This window comes from Catharus ustulatus, chromosome 2, assembly GCF_009819885.2.
Source record: "Catharus ustulatus isolate bCatUst1 chromosome 2, bCatUst1.pri.v2, whole genome shotgun sequence".
Classification (NCBI taxonomy): domain Eukaryota; kingdom Metazoa; phylum Chordata; class Aves; order Passeriformes; family Turdidae; genus Catharus; species Catharus ustulatus.
In genome coordinates, this window is record NC_046222.1 from 94,617,885 (window position 1) to 94,642,830 (window position 24,946).

At 39.5% G+C, this 24,946-nt stretch overlaps 1 protein-coding gene across 1 annotated transcript in view; it reads left to right on the forward strand.

Annotated features, from left to right (window-relative positions):
- The first annotated feature begins 9,107 nt into the window (after positions 1-9,107).
- SLC9A4 (solute carrier family 9 member A4) overlaps positions 9,108-24,946 on the forward strand; it is a 31,914-nt gene continuing 16,075 nt past the window's right edge. Inside the window, exons 1-5 of the mRNA XM_033051110.1 lie at positions 9,108-9,375; positions 11,451-11,914; positions 18,019-18,278; positions 21,946-22,163; positions 23,990-24,192. Coding sequence (XP_032907001.1) covers positions 9,123-9,375; positions 11,451-11,914; positions 18,019-18,278; positions 21,946-22,163; positions 23,990-24,192 — 1,398 coding nt within the window. The 5' untranslated portion in view covers positions 9,108-9,122. The remainder of the gene's footprint in view (positions 9,376-11,450; positions 11,915-18,018; positions 18,279-21,945; positions 22,164-23,989; positions 24,193-24,946) is intronic.

Consider the following 24,946-nt stretch of genomic DNA (forward strand, 5'->3'; position numbering starts at 1 on the left):
AACAGTCTTCGGTTAAGTTGCCTATGCTCATTCCTACATCTCTCGGGGTCACAGAGGTGGAGCCATGGTATATTGTCATTTTGTAGTGGCATGATGTGAGATGCCTTTTAGGCATTACCCAGAGATCCTTACAGTTGTGGACTTCAAAGGGAAATGCCAAAACTCAGAAACAGAAACCCTGGGTGCTCTGGAGTGGTTGCAGACACAGATATTTCCCATATCTTTCACTCAACCCTGAAGGGATCCCTCAGGTACCTCTTCATTTCCTGTACTTCCGCCCCTTATATCTATCTTAATCTGTTTGCCTACCATGTCCTTGGGCTTTTTTTACCTCTGTGCAAGAGGCTGAGCTGCTCAGTCTTTTACCCAGTTAGTTCGGTCTTGGGGCTCCTTTTTGAAGTTTCATTTCTCTGCATTTCTGCTGGGCAAGTATTTTACATCTTAGAAAACCACAAGGGATCTTACAGAGGTAAAGGGGACTGTATATTGAAAACTAGGCAAGTGGTAAATATTTTGCTGAGTAGATGAATTAAGAATAAACCTTTCAGTCTTCAGCATTTTCTTACAATGTTAGTGGAGGTTCCAAACCAGAATATTGCATTACCGCTAAAAGTTCAAGATGAATGTTGCAAGCTTCTCTATTTTTGTGTTAAGCTATTGGAAATTGTGTGAATGAATGAAAAGGTGTCGTGCAAATACATGTTTTTTCCTCTCTAGTGTCTATCCAAAAGGTTTGAAGGGGCACACACTTCTTCACGTTGCAACCTTGAAAGAAGTTACTGAAAATGACCTCAGAAGCAATTTCACATGTTTTGCTGAAAATTCAGTGGGTAATGCCACTGCTGTGATCCAGCTGAAAAAAAAGCAGAGAGGTGAAGACATCAATTGGTGACTATTTACCCCTGAATATGCATTTTGATTTACTCTACTGCTAGTAATTAATTCCCCACTGACACTGGTTTTTAGCCAGCAGCAGAAGTTTCTTGAGCCTGGGTGGGAAAAGTCTGATTTGTCAGAGGTCTTGAAAGCCACAGTATTCTGAGGATTACTCAGGACAGGGCTGTCTGGGGATTTACTACAGGCAGGTGAACCAAGTGGAAGTTAGAGAATAACTGGAAGGAAAAAGAGAAGAGTATAATCTCTGAACATTAATAGGCAATATACTGAACTGAAGCACAGAGGCTGCAACAGCATTCCCTGATTTTCATAGGATATTTCTCTTTATTTTCCCAGTCATTAGCATGCATGTTTCTGAGAAGTTACCATAACTGATACGAATGTCACAGCCTTTCAAGCCTTTCAAGGCCCAAACCAGACTCAGTGTGGAAATTAAAGTGTTAAACCATAGTTCACAATGGAGGTTCATCACTGGAGTGCAACAGCAAGCTGCCAGGAGGGCAGCTGTGTGCAGCTATGTCTGTTCTGATGTAGCTTTTCCATCTCAGGTGATGACTATTTTCAGCATTGCTGAGTGTACCAGAGACTATTCTCTCTGTGCATTCTGTCATAGATTGGCTTTTCATAGCACCAAAGAGATGCCACGAAAAAAAGGTCACTGACAGCAGACTAAAATCCTATGTTAAGGTTTGTGGCTACATGATAGCTTGACTTCCCTATATTTTGCCAATGGGATAAGAAAAAAGACTGTATGATGGTTTTTCCCCATTTCTGGACTGATTTTTTATTCTAAGTGTTGATATTATTTTGGAAACCCGAGTTATGATAGACTCTTTTCTTTCTGCAGTGCTGTTCTTATATATACTATGCAGTGCCATTTCTACTCTATTGGCATTTGTTTTGTGCACTGCCTTTATTTACCAGCACTGGATTGAGATAGTGCTGATGTATCGAAGTTATCTGGTCCACAACAAAAATACAGAAGGTAAGAAACCTTGTATAATATTAATTTGCTCCAGTTTTTCTATTACCTTTTGTCATGTGGGATAATCTGGTATGAATCACTCATTTAATTAAGTTCTTTTAATGACCTTCTGCTCTTTGAGCAAGTACAAAGACTATTAAACCTTGCAAGATGCTCAGTGAGTGCAGATGGAAAAAAAGTCAGATAAAAAAGTCAGTCAAAAAAGTCAGAAATACCAACTGAAATGTCAGTTAGACTTTTATTTTAATTTACACATAGAAGATTAGAATAAGAAGATGAATTTTGGCTGTCGATTTGCAGGGAATAATTTAGCATCTCTAACATTTCAAAACTGTTCTCCGAAAAAGTTCAATAAAACCTTTGGACAAGAATGAAGGGACCTTTCATAAAGTAAAAGACTCCAGGGTCTTGTATTTTTCATTTGAAGCCAAAATGTTTCTCAGAAAAATAAACAAAAGAGAGAAATAAGATTCTAAAGGACACCAACTGACAAATGAATTTCTGGAAATATTCATATTTCCTTTCTAAAATCTTTGGAAACAACTTGACTTTTGCACCTGAGTGATTAGCTTTTGACTTTTCAAGTCTCTGTAGTAGCATTGTCCCATCATCTCAGCTAAACCAGGCCCCTGAAATAATAGACAGTGTAGCAGCAATTACTACGACTACTCCAAAGAACTTAATGTATGATTTTCATACATGGGTTGAAAGAATTCTGATAGTTTTTGCCTGAGAAAATTTTCCTAAAAATTCTTGCATCTTGATACAGTTTGAGATAGAGGTGTCTGTGTCTGTTTTTGTGTTTGCAAATGTATTTTATATGTGAGTGTGAAACAACTGTATCTAGATGCCTATAAGTGCCTGCATAACTAGAAAGTTAACTGCCCTTTTGGAAAACTTTTTTTGCAAGCCCTGAAGCATTTGGCAAAAGCAATTTGGGAAATCACTCAAAATTTCCCCTCTATCTGAAAACAAAGTGATTTAAGTGGAAAGTCCCTTTCGAGCACACCCTGCATGTCAGCAGTCAGACCTGCCAAGGCATGTGCACTGAAGTTGAGGACACTGTTGGGTTCCACCTTGGCAGCCCCTGTTCCCCTGCCTGTCCCCGCCTCTCCTGGACCTCATGCACACAGCACCATCTGCAGACTGGGAGTATGGGGGTTGTGCAGACCAACTGTGCATACCCAGAGAGTTTTCTGCCCAAGGAAAATGTGTTCTCACCTGCAGATTATGTCCTTCTCTCTTCATGATGCGTATCAAGTTCACCTGAGGTCTGATGGACTTGCTCATAAAGCAGCAAAGCAGCAGTTATAACTTGATTTTGCTGTTTCTTTCTTTTTATAATTTCTTCTCTTATGTCCCTCTCAGCACAGGATCAGACAAATGAAGGTTGGAAGATACCCTGGGCACCTGCTCAAAGTAGAGCCAGCCTAGGTTGTGCAGGACCTTGTGGACAGAGAAACCACGAGCCCTCCAGGGTTAATTTGCCTCCTTAGCCAATTCAGATATATCTTTTTAAAAATCCTGCCTTCTTCCACATGTAGAAAGAAATAATGCAGGGGATTTGATACTAACATTTATAGAACACATATGCCATCACTTTGCTTAAGTCAGGTATTCTTCACTTCCTACACTTTCAATATCTTAAATATAGCACCTAAAGTTCCTCAGCTTGTAATTTTCCTGTACAATTATGTGAAAAAAATGGCCTAATGGTGCCTCTTTTATATTTGTTTTTAACTTGTTATCGTAATAGCAATATTATAAAATGTATGTTTTTTAGTGGTTGTTGTCTAAAAAGGTTGTAGTGACCTCTGTGGGTGAAATGAGGAATACCTGCCTTGTAGAGCAGTTTATTGTCATTTAAAATCTGTTTTCAAAGAAGCTTCAATTTAGGGTATAGATGAGTTGAACTTCAGCTAAACCGATCTAGTGACCCTCTGGCCCACTTTTGATTCCCACATTAGTTCTGTGTGCCTACAGCTGGTGATTCACTTTGTGTGCCTAAATTGGCTCAGCTTGGCAGAAAAATAACTCAGTAAAAGATGGTGTGTGTCCAGTGAAATGAATCATCTTCCTCTATTATCATAAGAGCTTCAGCACCAGTAGAAGGATGTCATTGAAAGTGTTTGGCCAGGAGCAGAGGGGAGAAGCAGAGATGTAACATGTGTTGTCTGATCACATTCTTGGCCTCCAAACCTAATCTGCACACCTCTGTTTTGATTTGATGACACAGTTTCTGCTATGTGCTGTTTCTGAATTGAAGTGTTCAGCCCCAGCTGAACATGTTAGTTTTCTGAATTTGCTTTACATATGTCTCTTCTAGATCCTGTGGGAACTTGATGACTCTGGCTTGTTTCTGTGATCCTAATCTTACATCTAGGGATAGAAATTAGGAGGTTAACACCAAGGCATGTGGATCATGGTGCTCAGCACTTCAGTGTCTGTGCTGGATGTAGGAGTCTCAGTTCCCAAGCAGTGAAGGTGCAGGCAGTATGGTGAATTCATATAGATTCACCCTGCAGCAGCACCCTGAGTGGCACTCTGCTCTACACAGGGGAATTTCTTTCTGGTTTTTATTCATTATATTGTCGTGTGATTCAGCTAATTGAACAGAGGTGTCTGATGTAATTTGGGCTGCCTGAGGATGTCCTACCATCACAAAATGCATGAGTCTTCACTACTTTCCTGTCAAATCTGGCAGGCTTAGGATATCTTAAATGGTTTCAAGTAACTGGGAAACTGGACTGAGTCCACTGTGCCCTTTGCTTTCACCAGAAATTCTTTCCCTTTATGTTCCTTCTCCCGCAAGTATAGTTCAAAGTTTATTCAGCAAATAGATACAATTTACTTTTGCCTTGTAGTTAAGAATGGGCCTAACTCAGGATGCTGGTACCAGGGTGATCAAAGCTATGAAAAATTCTTTACTTATGTTTCATCTGCACTGTACAAATGTTCTTTTAAGGAGACTTGAAGTTCAATAACTGGTCAGTCCTTGGTGACTGAGCTGACATTTTTATCAGACTTAGCTTTTGCTCCTTATAGAAGTCTCTCTGTTTACAAGCATAACAGTATATGGAAACAGCAAATCTTTTGCAAGCAACTAATATTCAAGAACATTGCTCCTTTAAGCTTCATTATATTTTAAAAGAAGATTGGCCATTGACAAGAATTTTTGGGTTTTTTTAAGCAGCATTTGGGCAAATGAGAGAAAAGATTGAGAATCATTCCCTACCATCATGGCTACCACATGGCCTGGAAGGGACCAGATCCTTAAACTACCTTGCACTAAATATCTCTAGGTTCCTTGTTTGCTTTGGTAGCATAAATCTACAAAATTTGCAAGACAGTGAAGAACAAAGCTGTCTTTGGTGACTGGATAGCTGTAATCCATGAACAGGTCATAATTTTAGGTTTGTGTTGTGCTTACTTTAACAGATATAATTGGAAACAGAGCTTTAAGAAAGAAGCTGAATGCTTCAGCCAGACTTATTGATGTACATAAAGTCATTAAATTATTAATTTATTAATTAATTTATTAATTTATTTATTTTAGATGGCAAGGAGTTTGATGCATTCGTGTCCTATGCAAAACTAAACTCTTCTGAAAGTGGGTCTGCTTTAATTAGTGAGGAAAAATTTGCCCTGGAGCTTCTTCCAGATATGCTAGAAAATAAATATGGATACAAGCTATGTATTCTTGAAAGAGATATTCTTCCAGGAGGAGGTAAGGTCCCTGGGCATGGTAGAAAATCTTCAGTTTTTCATAAAATTGTGTTTCACTTTGCCAAAAAAAACCCAAAAAAACCCCTTTATGCACCAGAGCAATGAGTTATATAATTAGGTAGTGGAATTTATGTTCAAATCTCATAATGTTTTGATCTTTGTGTCTGGTCCCTGCACCTGACACATACATACTTTGGAGTGAGGTCACTGTGAGCTACTAGACTGTGACAAAGTTTCTTGTGCAAGAATTTCTTTGCAAGCAGACTCCATTCCCTGGAAAGAAGACTTCAAATATTTCAGTAGTTACCTTCTGAGCAACTTTAGGCAGTGCTATCTCAGTAATTAGAAAGCCTTGTGTATCTGTTCCTGGGAGAGAAAAAGACAAATCCAAGTGTCCCTTGAGACCCTGTTGAAGTGTGTGAGCTGGGCCGTTCATGTCCTGAGCAAAAACTTGTGTTCTTCTGTTTTATAAGAACTGCCATGGTACCCTCTGATGGCAAACACTTTTCTAGCTGTTATGTGTTTACTCAGCATTCCTATTCTTGACTTATTTCTGGGTTTAGCTGTTGATAAAGGAACTGATAAGATAAAAACTCCTTTTCAGAATGCAGTAACTCTCACCATTTCCTCTCCAGCATACACAGATGACGTTGTAACAGCTATTAAACAAAGCAGACGGGTAATAATAATTTTAAGCCCAGCCTATGTCAGTGGACCAAGCATCTTTGAACTGCAGGCAGCGGTGAACTGTGCATTGGAAGATAAAGGGATCAAACCAGTACTAATAAAGTTCCAGGATTTCCAAGAGCCAGAGACTTTGCCTCCAGTAGTGAAGAAAGCACTTAGGATTTTACCCATTGTTACCTGGAAGTCTTCAATTTCTGCTGCTCCACACAAGAAGTTCTGGAAATACATGCGGTACCATATGCCAACGAAAACTACCAAGAGACTGGAAAATTGCAGCCTCAAGGGTTTATCCCAAAGGTTATTCATTAATAGGACAAATTTCCCAGGGGGATGACATCAGGCTCAGGAATGGTAACAGAATTGTCAAAGACGTTTTCTATATCATCTGACCACAGTCAACTGACCCTACAGCCAGCAATAGCTCACTCTGAAACAGTCAGAAGGGCTGAAGTGTGACAGTGCACAGCAAAACTGTGCCCCTGCACACAACTGTAAATGTTTGAAGACTAATTATCTTTCATAAATTAATACTTTGTTACAATTTTTATTATATTTATTATACCACTTTGCTCTGATTTTGAGACATGCAATGTTCTTTGCACTAGATTCCTTTCTGGAATATTTTAACACTTGTTTTCTAGAATAATATTAATAAAAGGGAACTCCGGAGGAAGCTTGCAGTTTAATTTTTCTAATGTAGTCCAGTGGGACATATCCAAATTCTTCAAATGGGTTACACTCTCCAGTGGGAAGAAAATACCATGAGAGACTGCTACAGCTGGGTATACCAAAGGGATTCAGACAAGAAGAACCACTGTGTAGGCTTATCTCAGGCATCTCCATCCTTCCTTCAGTGAGGGGAAGAATTCCACGAGTTATGAAACATTTCCCACTTAGGGACACCTGCACCTGATCATTGCTGATCTGTCTGGTGTTGGACACTCAATGCTCACTGAACCTGTTGGCATTATGGGTGTGTTGCAGGTGTAAATCAAAGCCCTGATTGTCACAGCTAGCAGACTTGCAGGGACTCTAAGTCTTTCCCTTGCAGTCCTCTGGCTGCTCTCCAGAGCTCATACCACTTATTCTCAAACGATCTTGCAGTCTGTGTGTGTATGTCTATAGCTGAGTGAAATGCAATGGTCAGTATTAAGCAAAATGAGTGGTATAGCCTCTGCTCTGTTGTTCTGCTCACTTAATTTGGCCCACAACTTAACTAATCCCTGTTTTATAATGCTAATTTAATATCTCATCTACAAGATTCCTTGTTGGAAAGGGATTCCAAGAAATACTGCTATTGACAGGACCAATATACTGGAAAAAAGAACTCTTTTGCAATCAGGCTGAGCATGATCTACCTAATGCTATATTGTGTTCAAAACTGCTGTTGCTGTGAGGCTGTCAGAACACAGTGCTTCATGTAGAAGCAGAACATCTAAGGGTACTGTCTGTACCACAGAAATTTTGACATTGCAGTTGCACCTGTATCAGAGATGTAGTACAGATCATTATAATTTTGATGCAAATTTACCAGCTGTCACCATTTGTTGCCTCTTGTTTTGCATTATAGACCATAGTAGTTGTACACACTGGATCCCTTCCACAGAAGGTCCTGTGCAAGATATTTTCCATCCATGAAGGGACATACAGACTGTGAGGCCAGTTGGTTTGAAGGAATCCCCTCCCAAGCACATTCAGTGTGGTTTCAGTGTCCTCAGAACTAGTTATTTCGGGGTATCATATCTGTTCTCACTATCTGCGCTGTCTTCTAACACAAATCATAGATGATTTTGAATTATTTGTCAGTAAATTAAATGCACTCAGTTCTAAGATAAGTAATGCAGGTTTTAGAAGCTTCCAACCAACAGCACTATGTTTGCACACCCTGTTATCCTTACACTAAACATGGCAGTTTTTGTGGAGGAGAAAATATGCTGGCATTTTAAAAGAATGATCCATAAGAGCAGGAGGAGGAGGAGGATAATGTGTTTGCCCAGTAAATGCCTTAGTGATATGAGTAAAACAAATGCCAAACACAAGACAACTCAAGATCCAATTTCAGGCAGGTGGTGTGACTCAGACCTTCCTCTTTATGTTGATACTGCCTGCTAAACACATACAGGTGTTTGAGAAGGGGAGCTCCTTTCCAAACGCGGCTGTAATTTGCGCAGTGCCCCACCAGATGTCCCTCCCGTGAGTCCTGCACAGTCCCTTTACACAGTTCCTTTATTTACACACCGGGTCGCTTTGTTACCAGCGTGCCAGGGGCAGGGAGCTGTGCCAGGTGTGGTGCCCGAGGTGTGCTGGGGAGGCAGCCGGGGAGCAGGAGAGGAAGGCACGGAGCAGCCTCTCCTGCCTGCCCAGGCTGCCACCACCTCTCCCAGCTGATGCTATTCGTGCTGAGCTTGTGCCTAAACCGTGAGCGTTGAAAGTATTTTTTTGTTTGGGGTTTTTGTTTTGTTGTTTGTTTGGGTTTGTTTTTTGGGTTTTTTTTTTTTTTTTTTGGACAGTGATAAAAATCAGAGGCTGCATAAGTAATGTAGTTGGCAAGGTCGTTTTTATTCCTCAACAGGGTGATGCCTTGGCCAAGGTTTTTCTGGGTCAGAGGAACCTGCACAACCGGTATCTTCATATGAGCTCGAGGTCCCTCTGCAGCACCAGGAGCGGGACAGGCACTAAAGGACTATGAAATGACCTCTAACAGGCAAATGGAAGAGCCCTGAGGAAGAAGTGGTTGTGGGCAGTGTGAATCAGCAGAAGTGACTGTGCACACCTTCATGCACCCACTATATGCTAAATCTGTAATAAAATCGTCATAGCCCCAGACATGGGCTTTGCCATGCGTGCACATGCACAGCTTTCCAACCTGCTGCTGTTGAGCATGGTATCCTGCTCTGCTGCTGCTTATGGGGATGAGCCCAGCCTGGGCAAGAGGTCCTTGCTTCACTATGAACATGGTTCCAATGGTGTTGACTCCTCTCAAGACATGAGGCTACATGTTTTCACAGTGGACTATGACTATGTGCAAATTCCCTATGAAGTTACCCTTTGGATCCTCCTTGCCTCTTTTGCAAAAATAGGTAAGTGGAAAATGTGATCTTGGGTTCTCTTAACTTGGAAAGAAGTTTGAAAAGTACAACACAACCAAGTAACTTCCATTCACTTTGTAGCTGGGATTGATTTTACGGTGTCTGTCCTCAAAAGAGCAGGTGTGTTCATTAGTACAGCAGTGCCAAAATTCCACCTTAGAATGATTCCATCTTACTTAACATATGACCTCTAGCCTTCATGTCTCTTAGGCTGTGAGTAGCAAATAGCAACAGAACTCCCTGACACAGTGCTATCCATTCATTTTCCTAGTCCTTATAGATCACAAGATACTGGAATTTGCAACCTGACATAGCTGTAGAAATCAGTTACACCAGACTGAGACTTCAAGTGTATCGAATTTTGGAGAGAAAGTGTAAAACATTCTTCCTTTCTATGAGTAAAAGGAAACATTTCACTCTGAGTCTTTGTTTTACGTATTTTCTCCTTAAAGCCGGTGTGAAAAGCAAAACCTGGGTGAGAGAATGAGTTTCTGAGGGTGGGGATCATCAGAGGTGTAGGCTAGGAATCTTTTGAATACATAGTAATGCACCTAGCCTCTATTAGAGCTCCATGTGGGTATCTGAAAGGGGAAAGGCAACTCAGGGAGCAGTAATTGCAGTAGGAGCTGTAATTAACATAGCAAAAAAGGCTCATCATGTCTTATACATTTTCATGGCTGGGCTGAAATTATTTTGACCATTTAGAATTAATGCAGCAATATCAAATAAATGAAAACATGCTAATAATGTGAAGAGTTATAGACATAAAATCTCCCTTTTCTTTTGATCTTCCTCTGGAGGTGGTCTGAAGGTAAAGATTTTTCCTGTCATAGTCATCCAACTGACAAAAATCATTACCACTATCCATGATTTGCCAGTTTCATTATAGCTGATTCCTACAAATGTCTTCACTGGTAACATAACAATCAAAATTCTCACCAAAAAAATTTGTTATGGCATCAGCAGAGTGTGTTAGTCAACATATTTACCAAATTCTTTATCATCTATAAAAACACAAGACTTGACATATGGCACATATACAGAATATTCCTGTTTTAAACATTAAACAGATACTTTAGAAGAACTGTGTGATACCTGACAGGTGGACCTGTTACTTTTACTGTGAGTTTTCAAATAATATTATTTTTGATGAAAAGTGTGGAGCTGTTGATTTTTAAATATATTTGGAAGAAAGAGTCTGAATAATCTGGTTACCCAGGGAAAAAGACTTCCAGACTGTTAGAGTTTTCAGTGTTTTGTTCAAGTATTATGTTTTTTCTGGGTTTCAAGATTTAAGGGTGAGAAACAGTTCCAAGATCTTGAAAGGCAAACAATCCCCTCATCTGTAAGACTGGCATAAGATTTGAAAATGATTTTTTTTAAATTAAAAAGCAGATGAATAGAGTTATGATATAAACATACCTCTTGGTGAAAAAAAAAATAGCTTCCTAAAAATTATTGAAATTTTCATAAAATATTTTTTGTTTCTTTGCTTTTGAAGACTGATTCTTCAAGGTCACAGAAATGTTGTGTGGCAGAACCTTCCAGAGTTGCAAGATGGAGGCTGACCTAACTTCAAGCATGGAGTCACGGAGATTGCATTTAACAGTTTCTTAGTTGTCCTCATTCTTGTAAATTTTAAAAAATCCTGACATTTTTAGTACAGGCACATCTCATTCACAGTATGATCACACAGCTCCTTGTATAGATGAGCCAGCAGCAGGTGGGCAGTAAGGATTCTTGAAGAATATTTTCCTTCCAAATTGTGGAGGATCAAAGAGGTTTCTCCCTTCCCATAAGTGAACTTAAACTCAGACATGCTTGCTCAGAAATCAGGAGCTGGGCAGCAGGAAGAGAAGAAATTAATGGTCCAACTCTTGCCCTGCTTTAGTGATACTAGTGTGGGAATGTTTAGTTTTGTAGAGAACAGTACTGCCTGTTTTTACCTTCGTAATCCTTAGAATAAAAGTTGACTGGCTCAAGGCAAAGTGTCCAAACACAGGTAAGAGAGTTGTCTGACACTGGGTTAATTTAAATTTGAATAATCACCTAATGTTTTATTCAAGGTTTCCATATCTTTCACCGATTACCAAGACTTATGCCTGAAAGCTGCATCCTGATTGCCATTGGAGCCCTAGTAGGAGCAATCATCTTTGTTTCCCATCACAAATCTCCACCAGTGATGAACACTAGTATTTACTTCTTATATCTCCTTCCACCCATTATTCTGGAGGAGGGTTATTTCATGCCAACTCGACCATTTTTTGAAAACCTTGGATCCATTCTGTGGTGGTCTGTTCTGGGATCTCTGCTAAACTCATTTGGAATTGGCCTCTCCCTCTATGGAGTTTGCCAGATCAAAGCCTTCGGCCTGACCGACCTGGACCTGCTGCAGAACTTGCTCTTTGGCAGCATGATTTCAGCAGTGGACCCTGTGGCAGCTCTGGTGGTTTTTGAAGAAGCCTCTGTTAATGAGCAGCTTTACATGATGATCTTTGGAGAGTCATTGCTAAATGATGGCATAACTGTGGTGAGTTTCCTTCTGCTCCTTGTCTTCCCCTCTTTGGACTCTTGTAGCTTGTAGGGTTACTGGGCACAGGACAAGAACAACTCAAAGGAGATCCTAATACATTATTTATTCTATGAATACTCCACTCAATTACAAGCAAGCGATTTTAATGTAGGCAAAAATTATATCTTATATTACTTCTTTCCAAAATGTGTGTTTTAGGACTGCTGGAAGATAGAAACATACACATACACGTGAAATGTGGTCTTGCATTCACTGACATTACAGTAATTTCACGATTATAAGTCGCATCATTTTGACTAAAATTTTGGTTCGAACCCAAAGCGCGGCTTATAATCAGGTGCGGCTTATATATGGACAAAGAACAAAAAGTTGCTGTTTTAGTTTGGAGGACAGGTGTCTGCTGAGAAAGGCAGGAGCTTCTCTTTGAAATGGAGAATGTAAACCCCCTCCTTCCAAATTATTACAATTTTGAAATCAAGGGGCTTTCAGGCAAAAATATGGGAATTAGGAATAACAGTTCTTTTCTAGGGAAATTAAAATAGAAATACAGTACTACAAAGAAACAAACTCCAAACCCTGACAAAGTCAGAGTACAACCTGACACCCTGTCAGGCAGGGTGTTGGTAGCAGTCCCATTAAATGGTGGCTGCATCCTCCTGCAGTGACAGATGTGATTCAGTTGGAGCAGTGGTTCTGTAGAAGGTGCAGTTTCCCTCTAAAGGTCCAGTGATGATGCGGAGAAATCCAGTTTTCCTCTGGAGTCCAGTGGAGAAAGGGGCTCCCTTAGTGTCCCAAAGCCTCTGTTTTTATCTTGGTAAGAAATGTTGGGCTCTTCCCCCTGGCTGAAGCAATTTCCAATGGGATGTAGTAATTTTATCAGTCACACAGTGGGACTCAATGGGCCATTAGCAGAAAATTACTCTCTGGAGGGAGGATGGGTTGTGAAAAGATAAAGAACAATGCCCTGCCTGATTTCAATGGATGGCCCATGAGCAGAATATTTCCCACGGAGATAAGGATCACTGCTCCCACCCTCAACAGATAGTGATAGAATAGATACCTTTTGTCACACTCTGTATTGTAATGTGTGGCTTATAATCAGGTGAGGCTTATGTATGAACAAAGAACGAAAAGTTGCTGACACCTGGAAGTGCGGCTTGTTCTTGACGTTGTGCAAACAAATAAATAGAAAATTGTACTGCTTAAAGACTGAAGGCAGCAAGGGTAGAAATACAGGAGACTCTGTTATGTCATGTACCTGAGAGAGTCCTCATGGCGGGGGGGAAAGAAAAAAAAAAGCAAACCAGATGTGAATAACCTCTGGAGGCCACACTGTCCTCCAGCCCCTTCCAGAAATTTCACCAGAGACCTTAGACAGGAATTCCAAATGCCACTAAGAGCTGTGCATAGCTCTGTTTCCATCAGTAAAAATATTGACATCTGACAAATGTATGCCTTTTTTGGCTGTCTTGTCAAAAATATCCAGAAACAATGTTTCCTGAATAAGGGAGATTTTGTTGGTCATGTTTTTGTTGTTGATGTTGTTGGGGTTTTTTTTGTAGTAGAAGTGTTTTTATAAAGCTCCTTTTGCTAGTATTTTTCCCCTTATCTCATTAGTTTTGGTAAAATTGGAGCAAACTGAAATTGTAGCTGTAAGCAGAAGTGACAAGAACATTTAAAACATGTTTTTCAAGGAAGAAATTTCAAACAGGAAATTTATTGCTCAGAAACCAACAGAACTGCTCACGTGGTACAAATGAACAGCAGGTTAAGGAATTCCACTAGATAAGATCTTTACAGAATTTAAATCACAGGAATCTAAAACACATAAAAACTATTCCGATACTGCTGTACATGAGCCCACTTTGGACTTGTAAAATCTGTACAGAGTTCACTGCTGAAAGGCTTTGTGGGAGAAGTGCAGTTTATGAGCACTGAGAAAAGGAAAAGGAATGAAGTAACTTCTTGCAGCCACAGCCTAAGGATCATAAATCCTTCCTCTTGGCAATCAGAGATACAGGGCTGATATAGAGCTAAGGGACAAGTGTTATTTAATTTACATTCAAACAACTTGGGTGCTACAGTTGTAACAGAAAAATCCCCAATGCATCTATCTCTTACACTTGTCTTTTTGGCTCCTTAAAATACTGACCTCAAATATGTAATACCTCTCTTTCACACTGGAAGAGCTTGTTTCATGCTTTTTTTGATGGGTTCAGTACCTTGCCTTTCCTTTTCTCCCAGCTATTTATCATGTGGGTCCAACTCCTGATGGTATTTACCGGGGCTTGCAGTCAGGATCCTGTTGCAGTGTGACTGTGCAGTGACAGAAAGCCTCTTAAAACAGTGGACTTAGGCACTGCTCAGCAGCACTGGGTGTGTTAGTAAATGAGGGTACAAGGGCTGTACGTGGGGTATGTTGGGTGCTGCACTGAGAGTTCCCATTGCCCCACACACTCTCATCTTTGGGGCTCATCTCAGAGCAGCTGCATTGCCATCAGCTTGTCAGCTCCTGATGTTGCATCTCTGCATCAACCACCATTCATCCCCTTTCTGGCCATTTCAGCTTTCAAAATCTCTACCTGGCTTCATGCTTAAGAAAACTAAACTATTAGTCACCTGAATAGAATCCAGTAGGTGACTTTCTCCTCTCTGATATCTCACTTGCTTTTTTCCAAGACTTTAAAACTATTTGTCTCGGGTGTCTTCTCTTACCATTTCCTTCTCTTCCTCTCCTAACAGTTTCATTTGAGTTAACTCTAAGTATTTTAAAAAGATAATATCACCAAGATATACTAAGCATACATATTTTTTTTATTGTTTAAATACAGATATCTCCTGTTTCTCTCCAGCCTGCTTATCAGCTTGAACATTTTCTTTCCCCCAGCAGGAAAAACTGGTATGAGTTTTGTTGAACTTGTGGGCAAGTTGCATTTGGGGCAACAATAACTCTGTCTCCTACATTTAGTTCAATATCCTGGTATATAAAAAGATACTACAAAATAACAGAATTAGAATTATATTCTAGAAATTATGACTTCCCCTAAAGGGGTTGGGAGAAAAGTTGATGATTTGCTCTTTTTACCCATTGATATATTTTCTTATTTTCCTTGGTAGAGCTGTGTCTGTGGATGGAAAAAGAAGGCTCCAAGTCCTGTTAATTGTTTCTTTCCCCAGTTATTTCTGAGTGGGCTGTTAGCATCAGAATAGTTCAGACAGCACCAGGGCTGGACCTAGAATACATCATGCATTAGTGGAATGTCAAAGCCCTGTTCAAAAAAAGTGCAATTCCAGTGCAGGTCTTATTCAAGCCTGAACTCAGTGAATACCCTGATTTTGCTGTCAAGTGTTTCAGCCATCTGAAGCTCTGCTCCCACATATACACAGACAATTTTGTTTCTAAACAGGAGCTGAGCACCTGTATGCATCAGGAAGTGGAATATTCCCTGTTTCATTTCTGAGGCTTGATTTTAGAAATACTGAGAACATCTACATATCATGCTGTACTCAAAATAAGTGGCACTGGCTGTATTCTCTAATGGAACCCTCTGTTTGTATGCAGCAGAACAGTTAAATCTAATACCTGTCAAAGACCTAAGTACATTTTTTTTTTTAATTTGGAGAGATTTGAAATTGCATCTTTGGTGTCATTGAGAAAGACTGACCACTATTTTGGATGCTAGTAAGGAGGATATAGATACTCTGCTCCTGCTGTAAAAGTTGTTCCTCTGTGCTTGGAGTAAAGTCAACTACAGGGCTCAGAAAGAAGTAGCAGGGTGGTAAGAAAGAATTAAGAAAGACAGCCTCTGTTGGTTGTTAAGGCAGTCACCTGAAAATCTCTTCTTCCAATGCTTCTGATGTGGATTATACATGCAGTAATTGTACACAGACACCTGGAGCATGGAGCAGTCCCTGGGGAGTCCCCTGTGGCAGCAGTGTCATGCTCTCTGTTCCGCTCCCTGCTGTCCAGTGGTACAAAATCCTCTCCAAACAGCCCAAAGCATGACGTTCTCAGAGTTGCTGCATGAGACCACTATCAATCCATCTCTTCTTTTTGTGTGAACAAAAGCCTCCTAATCTGATTCGGTCTTTCCTAACACATAAAGAATTCTAGTAATTGATTTACTGGCATGAACACTGCAGTGTAACTTAGCTGAGCCTTACATGTTACTCCCACAAAGCATGGTGGAAAAAAAAAAGTGTCATATTCTGTAGCTTTCATTTTTATGCCAAATCAGTTAAATCATATAGGCACTTTAGGAACTAGAAAAGTGAGAAAATTCTTAAGTCATTTGCTGGGAATCTTTCTTCATTGTCAGCATAGACTTATGCTGTGGTATCATTCGTAAAGAATCACAAGTCTTAGGAAGGGGTCAAAGTCTGCAATAAAGGGAAACAGAAGAAAACAACTCTGAAATTAAAAGCTATGAGGTTGGTAGGGTGAGGTGTGCTTACTGTGAAGACATGAACCCTCTTTTCCTTATCTGCCACTGAAGAGACAAATTTTATATACAGGCTTTAGAAAAAAGAAGTTCTGGGTATTTTCTTAAATGAAATATTTTGTTTGGCTTTGACTGTCTCCCAGAACTATTAGCAGTGAGCCTCCTGGAAAACAGACTGTGTGACAGCTCAAGGTTATATATCCCCAGCAGCAATTTAAGATTAGATAGTAGCTGAGCAGTAATTATTATCCTAATGAGCATGACTCTTCTACCTGCAAATACCTGCTTTAGTCTTCTTAATAACCTTCTGGAATTAAGTAGATGAAGAAGAAAGACCAAAGAAAACCATAAAATGCAAATTACTTTGGTCTATTTATTGTTTTTGAACTAATGCTTTAATGCAACAGCTTTGGAGAGCTGGTGTCTTTAGTTCTTCCCAAATTCTCTTCAAAACTGAAAGGTGACTTTCATGTGTTACACACTTACTGTAAACAGATCTGACAGGACTTAATATTAACTGATTGTCAGCAACCTCTAAGGCCTTTTTATTACTACACCACTCTGGAAATTTTCTACTAGTTTCTAAAAGATGAATGAAAGTAGAATATACTGAAAAATTTTCATTAACGGTTTCTGCAGAATAGAAATTATTGATAATAGAAGTTCGGTAAAGTTGTCTACTCGAAGATATTATCATTACATATCAAATTTTATGATACATTCTATGAAATTATAATTTACATTAAATTTAATCAATCTTCTAATCTGATATTTTCTTTTAATTCTTGTAATTTCAAACTTTCTAGTCAAAATATGTTCATGTGCAGGGTCTTTAGAACATTTAGAGTGCTACAGCATTTTCTTCATAGTTTGAGATTGTCCTCTGAGGAGATGGTTAAGTGGTATCAAACTCCAAATATATGAGGATAGAGAGGCTTTTTAAACCTAGCTAGAGACAATATGAAACTGAGGCTACTATCTTCCCTTTCCAGTGATGTTTTCTGATTTTTATGTGTCAAGTGCTATTGAAAAACATGTAACATTCCCATGTCAATCTAATGAAGTTTGTTGAGTCTACCGCCTGATCCTATAAACAAACTAAATGGGATTTAAATCAAAGATGCGATTCTTAGTCCCTGCCCTGCCCCAATCTCAGTCAGAAGAAACCATGGAGGGTAGAGCCTGGGGCTTTTAAGGTACCCAGCTGGGCTTTTAATTTCTGCTACAAAGACCAAAAATTAACTATCAAACAAACTGAAAAAACAGTGTGTTTTTAAAATTATTTTTGTATTTTATTGTAATACTGTTGTAATAATGTTATTGTAATATTATTATTGTATTTTTAATATTTTATTATTTATTAGTTATTTTGTTTCAATGGCATATGGTCCCCCAGTAATTTACTTATATTTCATAGCTATTTACCCCTGGGGGGTTTTTTTCTCTTTTTCAGGACACTTAACAGACTCTTATTTCTGGCACTTGTTAAACGTCAGCTGAGATTTCAGTTGTTACTTTGTGATCTGTCTTACCTATCCCAGAAAAAGCAATTTCTGGGATACACAGACACTTACACACACGTTTTTTCACCTGTGAAATGAGTAACCCTGCCAGGTCCAGAAAGATGACTAACTGCTGTCTTCTTATTTTCACATGTAGGTTTTGTATAACATCTTCATCGCCTTCACCCAGATGCACAGGTATGAAGAAATTGAATCCATCGATATCTTTGCCGGCTTTGCTCGCTTCTTCGTGGTGGGGCTGGGTGGAGTCTTGTTTGGCATCGTATTTGGATTTGTCTCAGCATTCATGACTCGTTTCACCCACAACGTCTCTTCAATCGAACCCCTGCTGGTCTTCATGTTCAGCTACCTCTCATACTTGTCTGCTGAAACCCTTTACATCTCTGGCATCTTGGCGTGAGTATTCCTTTCGGCTTTTTGGATGATCTCTTTGAGGAACTGGCATTGTGTCATGGTGGTTTGCTCAAGGTTGGTAAAACACAGGCTTTCAGTCTCTGGCTTAGAGAGGCAGCGCACAGCTTCTTAGAGAAATGCAAAAATGCATTTCTGTAAAATGCAGTGGTAACTAGGAAAAGCAACCCACAGTCAGTGTAGGCACAGATATGCTACCGAGGAGCACTGGCAAAAGTACTACAAGATTGGGTAAAGTGGCCAGTGCTGCCACTATCTGTCTGCTGTCTCTGATAAGATCAGCAGAAGTAGAGAATTATTTGATAATACATCAGTTTATCTGTATTTGTTTCTAAGCAGCTTCACCATCAGATTAGAAGAGAGTCATAAAGCAATGGGTAGGGGAAACATAAGAAAGTATGATGAAGGTATGACTGACACCGAAGGTTTCAAGTATCAGCACTTTGTTCTTCACTACAACCTTTTATACAATCAATCTTTCAAGCATTACACCTGTGTGCCCTCTCTCCCCTTTTTTGATTGGTCAGTACACCTCAACATTCCATGTTTCTTTACCCTCACTACTGTTCACCTGTCCTACACAGTTGTAGCCCATTAAGGATGAGGCTTAGCCACAGCTCCATTCCCAATCACTAAAAACTGTGTGCCTATAATTCCCCCTTTCCTTTCTTTTAAATAAATGCCATGCCTATCATCCTTCTACAGGGCTCTTGCAAACATGGTAAAAGTATCCCTTGTGTAGATTCCACTAACTCTGGAATATGTCTGTGTACTGACCTTGATTCATTCCCCAACGAATCATCAATGATGTATCAGACATCATCAAAGTTTTTGTACTTACACTTATGGGGTAGTAACAAGCACCATCAAAGTCTTTATGCTTGTGGAATTAACTTTCATACCTATGCCTATGGAATATTGACAAAGGTTAATAGCTGCAATTCACAAACACAGCATATATGTTTCACCAGCAAATAAACATGTTGTATTGAATAATAGAAGTACTCTGTCTCTAGCTCCCACTGCTGCTTTAGTAAATACTCTTTCAGTTCTCTCTGCTGAAGCAATGTCTCTGCTTGCTGCTTCTCTCCCTCTTGTCTTGTTCTTTCCAATGCTTCCCCTTTGTGCAGTTTGGTACTTGTTTTCATAATATAACTCCCACCCATAGCTGTGAGGGCAAGGCTGTTCCCTCTCTTTGGTAATTGGCACAGCTGCAATTTATCAATTTATTTATCTCTATCCATCCTTCTACAAAAGGACATCTGAGTTCTTTGTGAGTATCAACTCCAGCACAATTTACTGGAAGTACATTACATTTGAACAGCATCACTGGGATTGAAACTGGGTGAAAAAGAGAACATCACCTACACATGCATACTTATAATCATGTATATGAATATTGACATTCATGTTTTTTTGTGGTCAGGATAACTTGATACTGCTGTAATGCTGGGGACATGTTCCTCAAAGTATGTGATGGCGTGGGTGCCTGCTGCAGAGGGAAAGCTGATAGATTCTTGATTGGAGTAAATGCAGAAAAGGTGAGAATTGTAGGAAGGAAAGAGGATGACAGCAGGAAAGGGGCTGGAAGAGAAAGGAAGGAATAGGGATGAACGTGAGAGACTTAAGGAGAAAGCTTCTGGGAAGTGACTTTCAAGAATACCATACCAAACAACCCATCTGCAGGGTAAAACAAAAAGAGATGGAGACCTCATGCTGCTAAACGCTCCAGCTGGTGCTGCTGCCTGCTGTAGGCTCAGTGCACAGCTAGTGGACAGCAGCAGCTTTGCATGGCCTATACTGGCTCTGAGCTTTCATGATGGGTCTTGGAGGACTTCATGGTCCAGAAAGTGCTTCCCTTTATAGAGGGTAAACCAGTTCAAATAGAAGCATAAGGCTGCTGGTGTCCACACAGGTGAATTTATTCACCTCAACTTGTGAAGCTCTGATTTAATAGAATCACAGAGTGGTTTGGGTTGGAAGGGACATTTAAAGGTCATCTAGTCCAATGCCCTGGCAATGAGCAGGGATATTTTCAGCTAGATCAGGTTGCTCAGAGCCCTGTCCAAACTAGCCTTGAATGTTTTCCCAGATGAGACATCTTCCACCATTCTGGGCAACCCATTACAGTGCTTCACTGCTCTCATTGTAATAGAGTTTTCCTTGTATCTAGTCTAAATCTACCTAAATCTTTTAGTTTGAAACTATTATTGCCTGTCATATTGTAGTAGGTGCTACTAAGAAGTTTGTCCCCATCTTTCTTACAGGCCTCTTTTAAATGTCAAAATATTTAAATAAGGTGTTCCTAAAACTACTCTTCTCCAGGCTGAAGAAACCTGGGCTATTCAGTTTCAGAGCAAAACTGCCTTTATAAAAACAACCTTTGAAGGATGGTCCTGGGAAGCAGTATTTGAATATTTAAACATATTAAATAAGTAGCTAGATTGGATGTAAATTATCTTGAGCAATTAGACAAAGAGGATGAGTCTTTACTATGTTTTGTATACCCAATACATATGCTCAGATTGAGGTGACTGGAAACTTTAGTTGAACAGGATTAGATCTACTGTGCAGGCAACAGTAATACCATATGGACCCTTTCCTACCTGCACTGCCCAGTTTACTGCTTCCCTGCCTATTGCTTGCACTAGACTACACAGCTCTTTATTTCTTTCACTTCTTATTTTCATTGGAGTTCTGAAATTAGTAAGGTAAGAATGTTAATATAAGTTGGATTTATTATTCTTACTGTTTCATTAAGGAAATTATTGCTTGTTTTAGAGATGGGAACTTATTGTCACCTTTCTGAATTATTGAGGATTCATTCGTTTTTCACTTGGATCATGAAAGTCTATTATGTATGTGTATCTGAAAGACAACAGTATTAATCATTAATGCCTAATGGCCTTGTCTTGGAGTGTCCTTGGACATGCTAAATGACTCAGCTCCACCAGGATACCCTTGAGATTTCTTCAGAGGAAATTAAATGAACTGAAACTAGAGGAAGGTTATTTAACGAACAGTCATCATTCTCTGAATTCACAAGTTTGGAAAAATGTCATTACAAGAAGCCCCCAAAGAGTAAAATTATATCAGTAGAAACTAGATAGGGGATGGAATATGTTGCTAGCACAGCACTCAATCTGTGTATTACCCAAGGAAAATGCAGAGTGGAGCAGGGAATCCCTTTCAGTAGGGCTGATCAAAGACTGCTGCTCCATGTGACTGTCACCAGTGTCTGTTCTGGGTGGCTGCTGACGCCTCTGATGCAGGCTCTAACTGACCCACCTGTAGGCTGGTACAAAACCAACCTGCCTACTGTTTGAGACAAACATTTGGTGCTTGGTGGCTCCATGTTAGGCATTCAGGACAAAATGGACTTTGAACTGGTATGTGATACCCTCACTTCCCTGTCAGAAAGGCTGACTGGTTTGCTTCCTTTATCCTGTATGTAAAACAGATTTGTTTACAAACCTGAATGAAGATGCTTTTCTATCTGATGAAATAGCTAATGTTACTGAAGAAATAAAATGCTTCTTGTTATGATGGAGGTCAGAATCTGGTGATGGAGAGTGGAGGTAATGATGGCTGATGTCCTTAATTGAAAAGAAGTGCAGGTTGTAGCTGATCTCTGATGTTTTGCTTGATACAGGATGACAGCATGTGCAGTGACGATGAAAAAATACGTGGAGGAGAATGTTTCCCAGAATTCTTACACCACAATAAAATATTTCATGAAGATGCTAAGCAGCATCAGTGAGACCCTGATTTTTGTGTTCATGGGAGTGTCTACAGTGGGGAAAAACCATGAATGGAACTGGGCCTTCATTTGCTTCACTCTGCTCTTCTGCCTCATTTGGCGGACACTGAGTAAGTCAGCTTTTGCAGACAATCTCTGCACCTCTGTGAAAACTCTTTGCTACAAAGCTGTGTTAGAAAAGTCTGTGAGGACTGGCACAATTGGTTTACCAACCAATTTACTAGGTTTATATTGGTGACAAGGAAATTTCAGAAATCTACACACAGAGAAGAAGGGGGGAAAAAAGCCCCGCACAAATCTAAATTCCAGTCTCCAAGACAGACTGTACATTTAGGTGAAAATTGAATTTTTTAAAAACAAAATAGCTTATAGAGATGCTTTTATCTTAATTTACTATATGTCCCTTGGGTAAGTGGGGACTGGGCTGGGAGTGCTGGAGGCATGGAAAAAGAGGGAAGGTGAAAATTAGCACTGATAGATAACTGAACAAGGACTTATACCACATGTGGGCTGACAGCACTATGCTACTACTCCTCACAAATCAAGTCTAAAGTTTCAAACTTTTAAAAAGCAGTGCCCATATGAAATTACTCAATTTTTGCACATGGTATGTCCCATTCCTGCAAAGGTCACCTACTCCCTGACCTGTGAGACTGGGATTCCTCTAGCATGGGCAGGGCAGTTTATAGATAATGTCAGATGAGCTGTGGGACACAGCTTCTCGTCTTCTAATGTCCAGGATGGGTTGAAAGGAATGCTGAAAAGAGGGAAGGAATAAGAAGGCTGGTGGTGGCATCAAAAAGAAAGTAATTACATATTTTCTTGCTATATCTGGACCAAGTGTGGCCTCTAGATCTTAAATTTTGAAATATCCTGCCAGTTAAGACAGAAAGACTGGTCTTATATAAAAACTGTTTTCCAGCCACATGTCCATCCTTCTCTCAGACACCAAGGGGAGTGCTAGAGCTTTCCAGAGGAAGGCCAAAATATTTTCTGCTAAATTTGTGTGTTGAAATGATATCATTGTTTCTCTGAAGCTTGAATAAAGTAAAGAGAAGTGGCCTGAGGGTGATAGCTCACATATGCTTTCTCAGTCAGAGTACCTGATGTCTAGCATAGTTATAAGTAGCCAGAAAAGGTCTTGCATAAAGTGGGACCCAGCAGTCTACATAAGAGGATACTGCTACTGGCTTTACCTCTAATAATCTGAGTGTGTCAGTGGTAGCTGTGTAAAATAACACCAGTAATTATCAGCATTTGTCAGCTTTTATGTCAGTAATTTAACAGTTTCCACATAGAATATAGGGTATATAATTCTTATGGAAGATGAAGATTGACTAAATCAAACTAATTGCTAAAAGTACTCTATAAAGACAAGTTGCAGTCCTTACAGAACCATAGATTGTCTTATTAATTTTAAATTTTATTAAAAGTAAAATAAAATTTGAGAAATAAATAAAGAATTAGAGACACAATAAGCCTGAGGATTAAAAATTAAAATGCTATTACTCTTTGTCTTTCAGTGAACCTGTCCACAGGACTTGTTGGTAAAGCACTGTTCAAACACTTTAGGCAGATACTATGCAGAAAGCAGGAAACATTGCAAGGGAAGGCACAGGGGAAACTCTCATCCAGTTGTTTTTCTTTTCTCCATTACACTTTGGAGAAAACTATGCAAAATAAATATAGGAAATAAATATTTTCCTATAATCTCTCCTAAAATGCATTAATGAATTTAAATCCTGAAGCCTTTAGGAACCACAGTATTTTATAGGAGATATTTCACACAAGCCAAGTTTAGCAGTTGGTCAAAGAGAAGCTACAAGAAACCAAAACTGAAGAAAATGTGGGCTGTCAACAGTTCCCCAAGCCAAGACTTAGTATTATCTTTTTCTCCTTGATTAATGATAGCTGGTTTTTTTTTCTCCCTTCCTAGGTGTATTTGCTCTCTTCTACATCAGTAACAAGTTCCGAACATATCCCTTCACCATCAAAGACCAACTCATTATTTCTTACAGTGGCCTCCGAGGAGCCAGCAGCTTTTCTCTTGCATTCTTGCTTCCAAGGAATCTTTTCCCTAGAAAAAACCTATTCATCACTGCGACTCTTGTGGTTATATATTTCACTGTGTTCATCCAAGTATGTATATTTCTTAATGGAGAACTTTCATGTAATAGAAAGCTTCATAGCGAAAATTGCATTGAATTCACTTCTAGGCTAGGATGAGTTATTGCATTTTAGGGCCAGATTTAGCACTGCACTGTGTAATTAGCCTTTTTAGGGCTTTTAGGTAATGAAAAATTCTGCATTGAAAACATGTATTTCTAAAATATTCAGGGGAGAAGATTGGTGTCAAAAATTACCTGTGTTCATTCCACATGCATTTCCTGGCACTTCCAATTTAAGAAGTATTTTAACTTTACATTTCAGCACTGATTCATCCTTTATTGATGATGTATCTCAAACTGACCACCTTTGTAAGTATAGGTGTCTACTTTAGATATTTGAGTTATTCCACTTGCCTTACTGCTGTACTGGAAAGAACTGAAACTTCTAGAGAATTTGCATCCCATATTTTGCATTTTCCAACACCCAAGTGTCAGATCCTCTAGGGTGCCAATGGGGCACTATGCACTTGTGATAAATAAGGCACTAACATTCCACCAGAATATTTCAGAAAAAAAGCAGTTTGTTTCTATTTCCCCTTTTAAAATGGTTTTCTGTAGCAGTGCAGCAAAGAAATGGGAAAAAACTGAAAACTGTTTCTAAGTGAAAAACCCCTGGAATGTTTAATTCTGAAAATGTTGGAGTAAATGGTTTCAAGATTTCAAGACCTCACAAAGATAATATTTTCTTTCAAATAAATCCTCTTTTGAAGATGATTGCCAGTGAG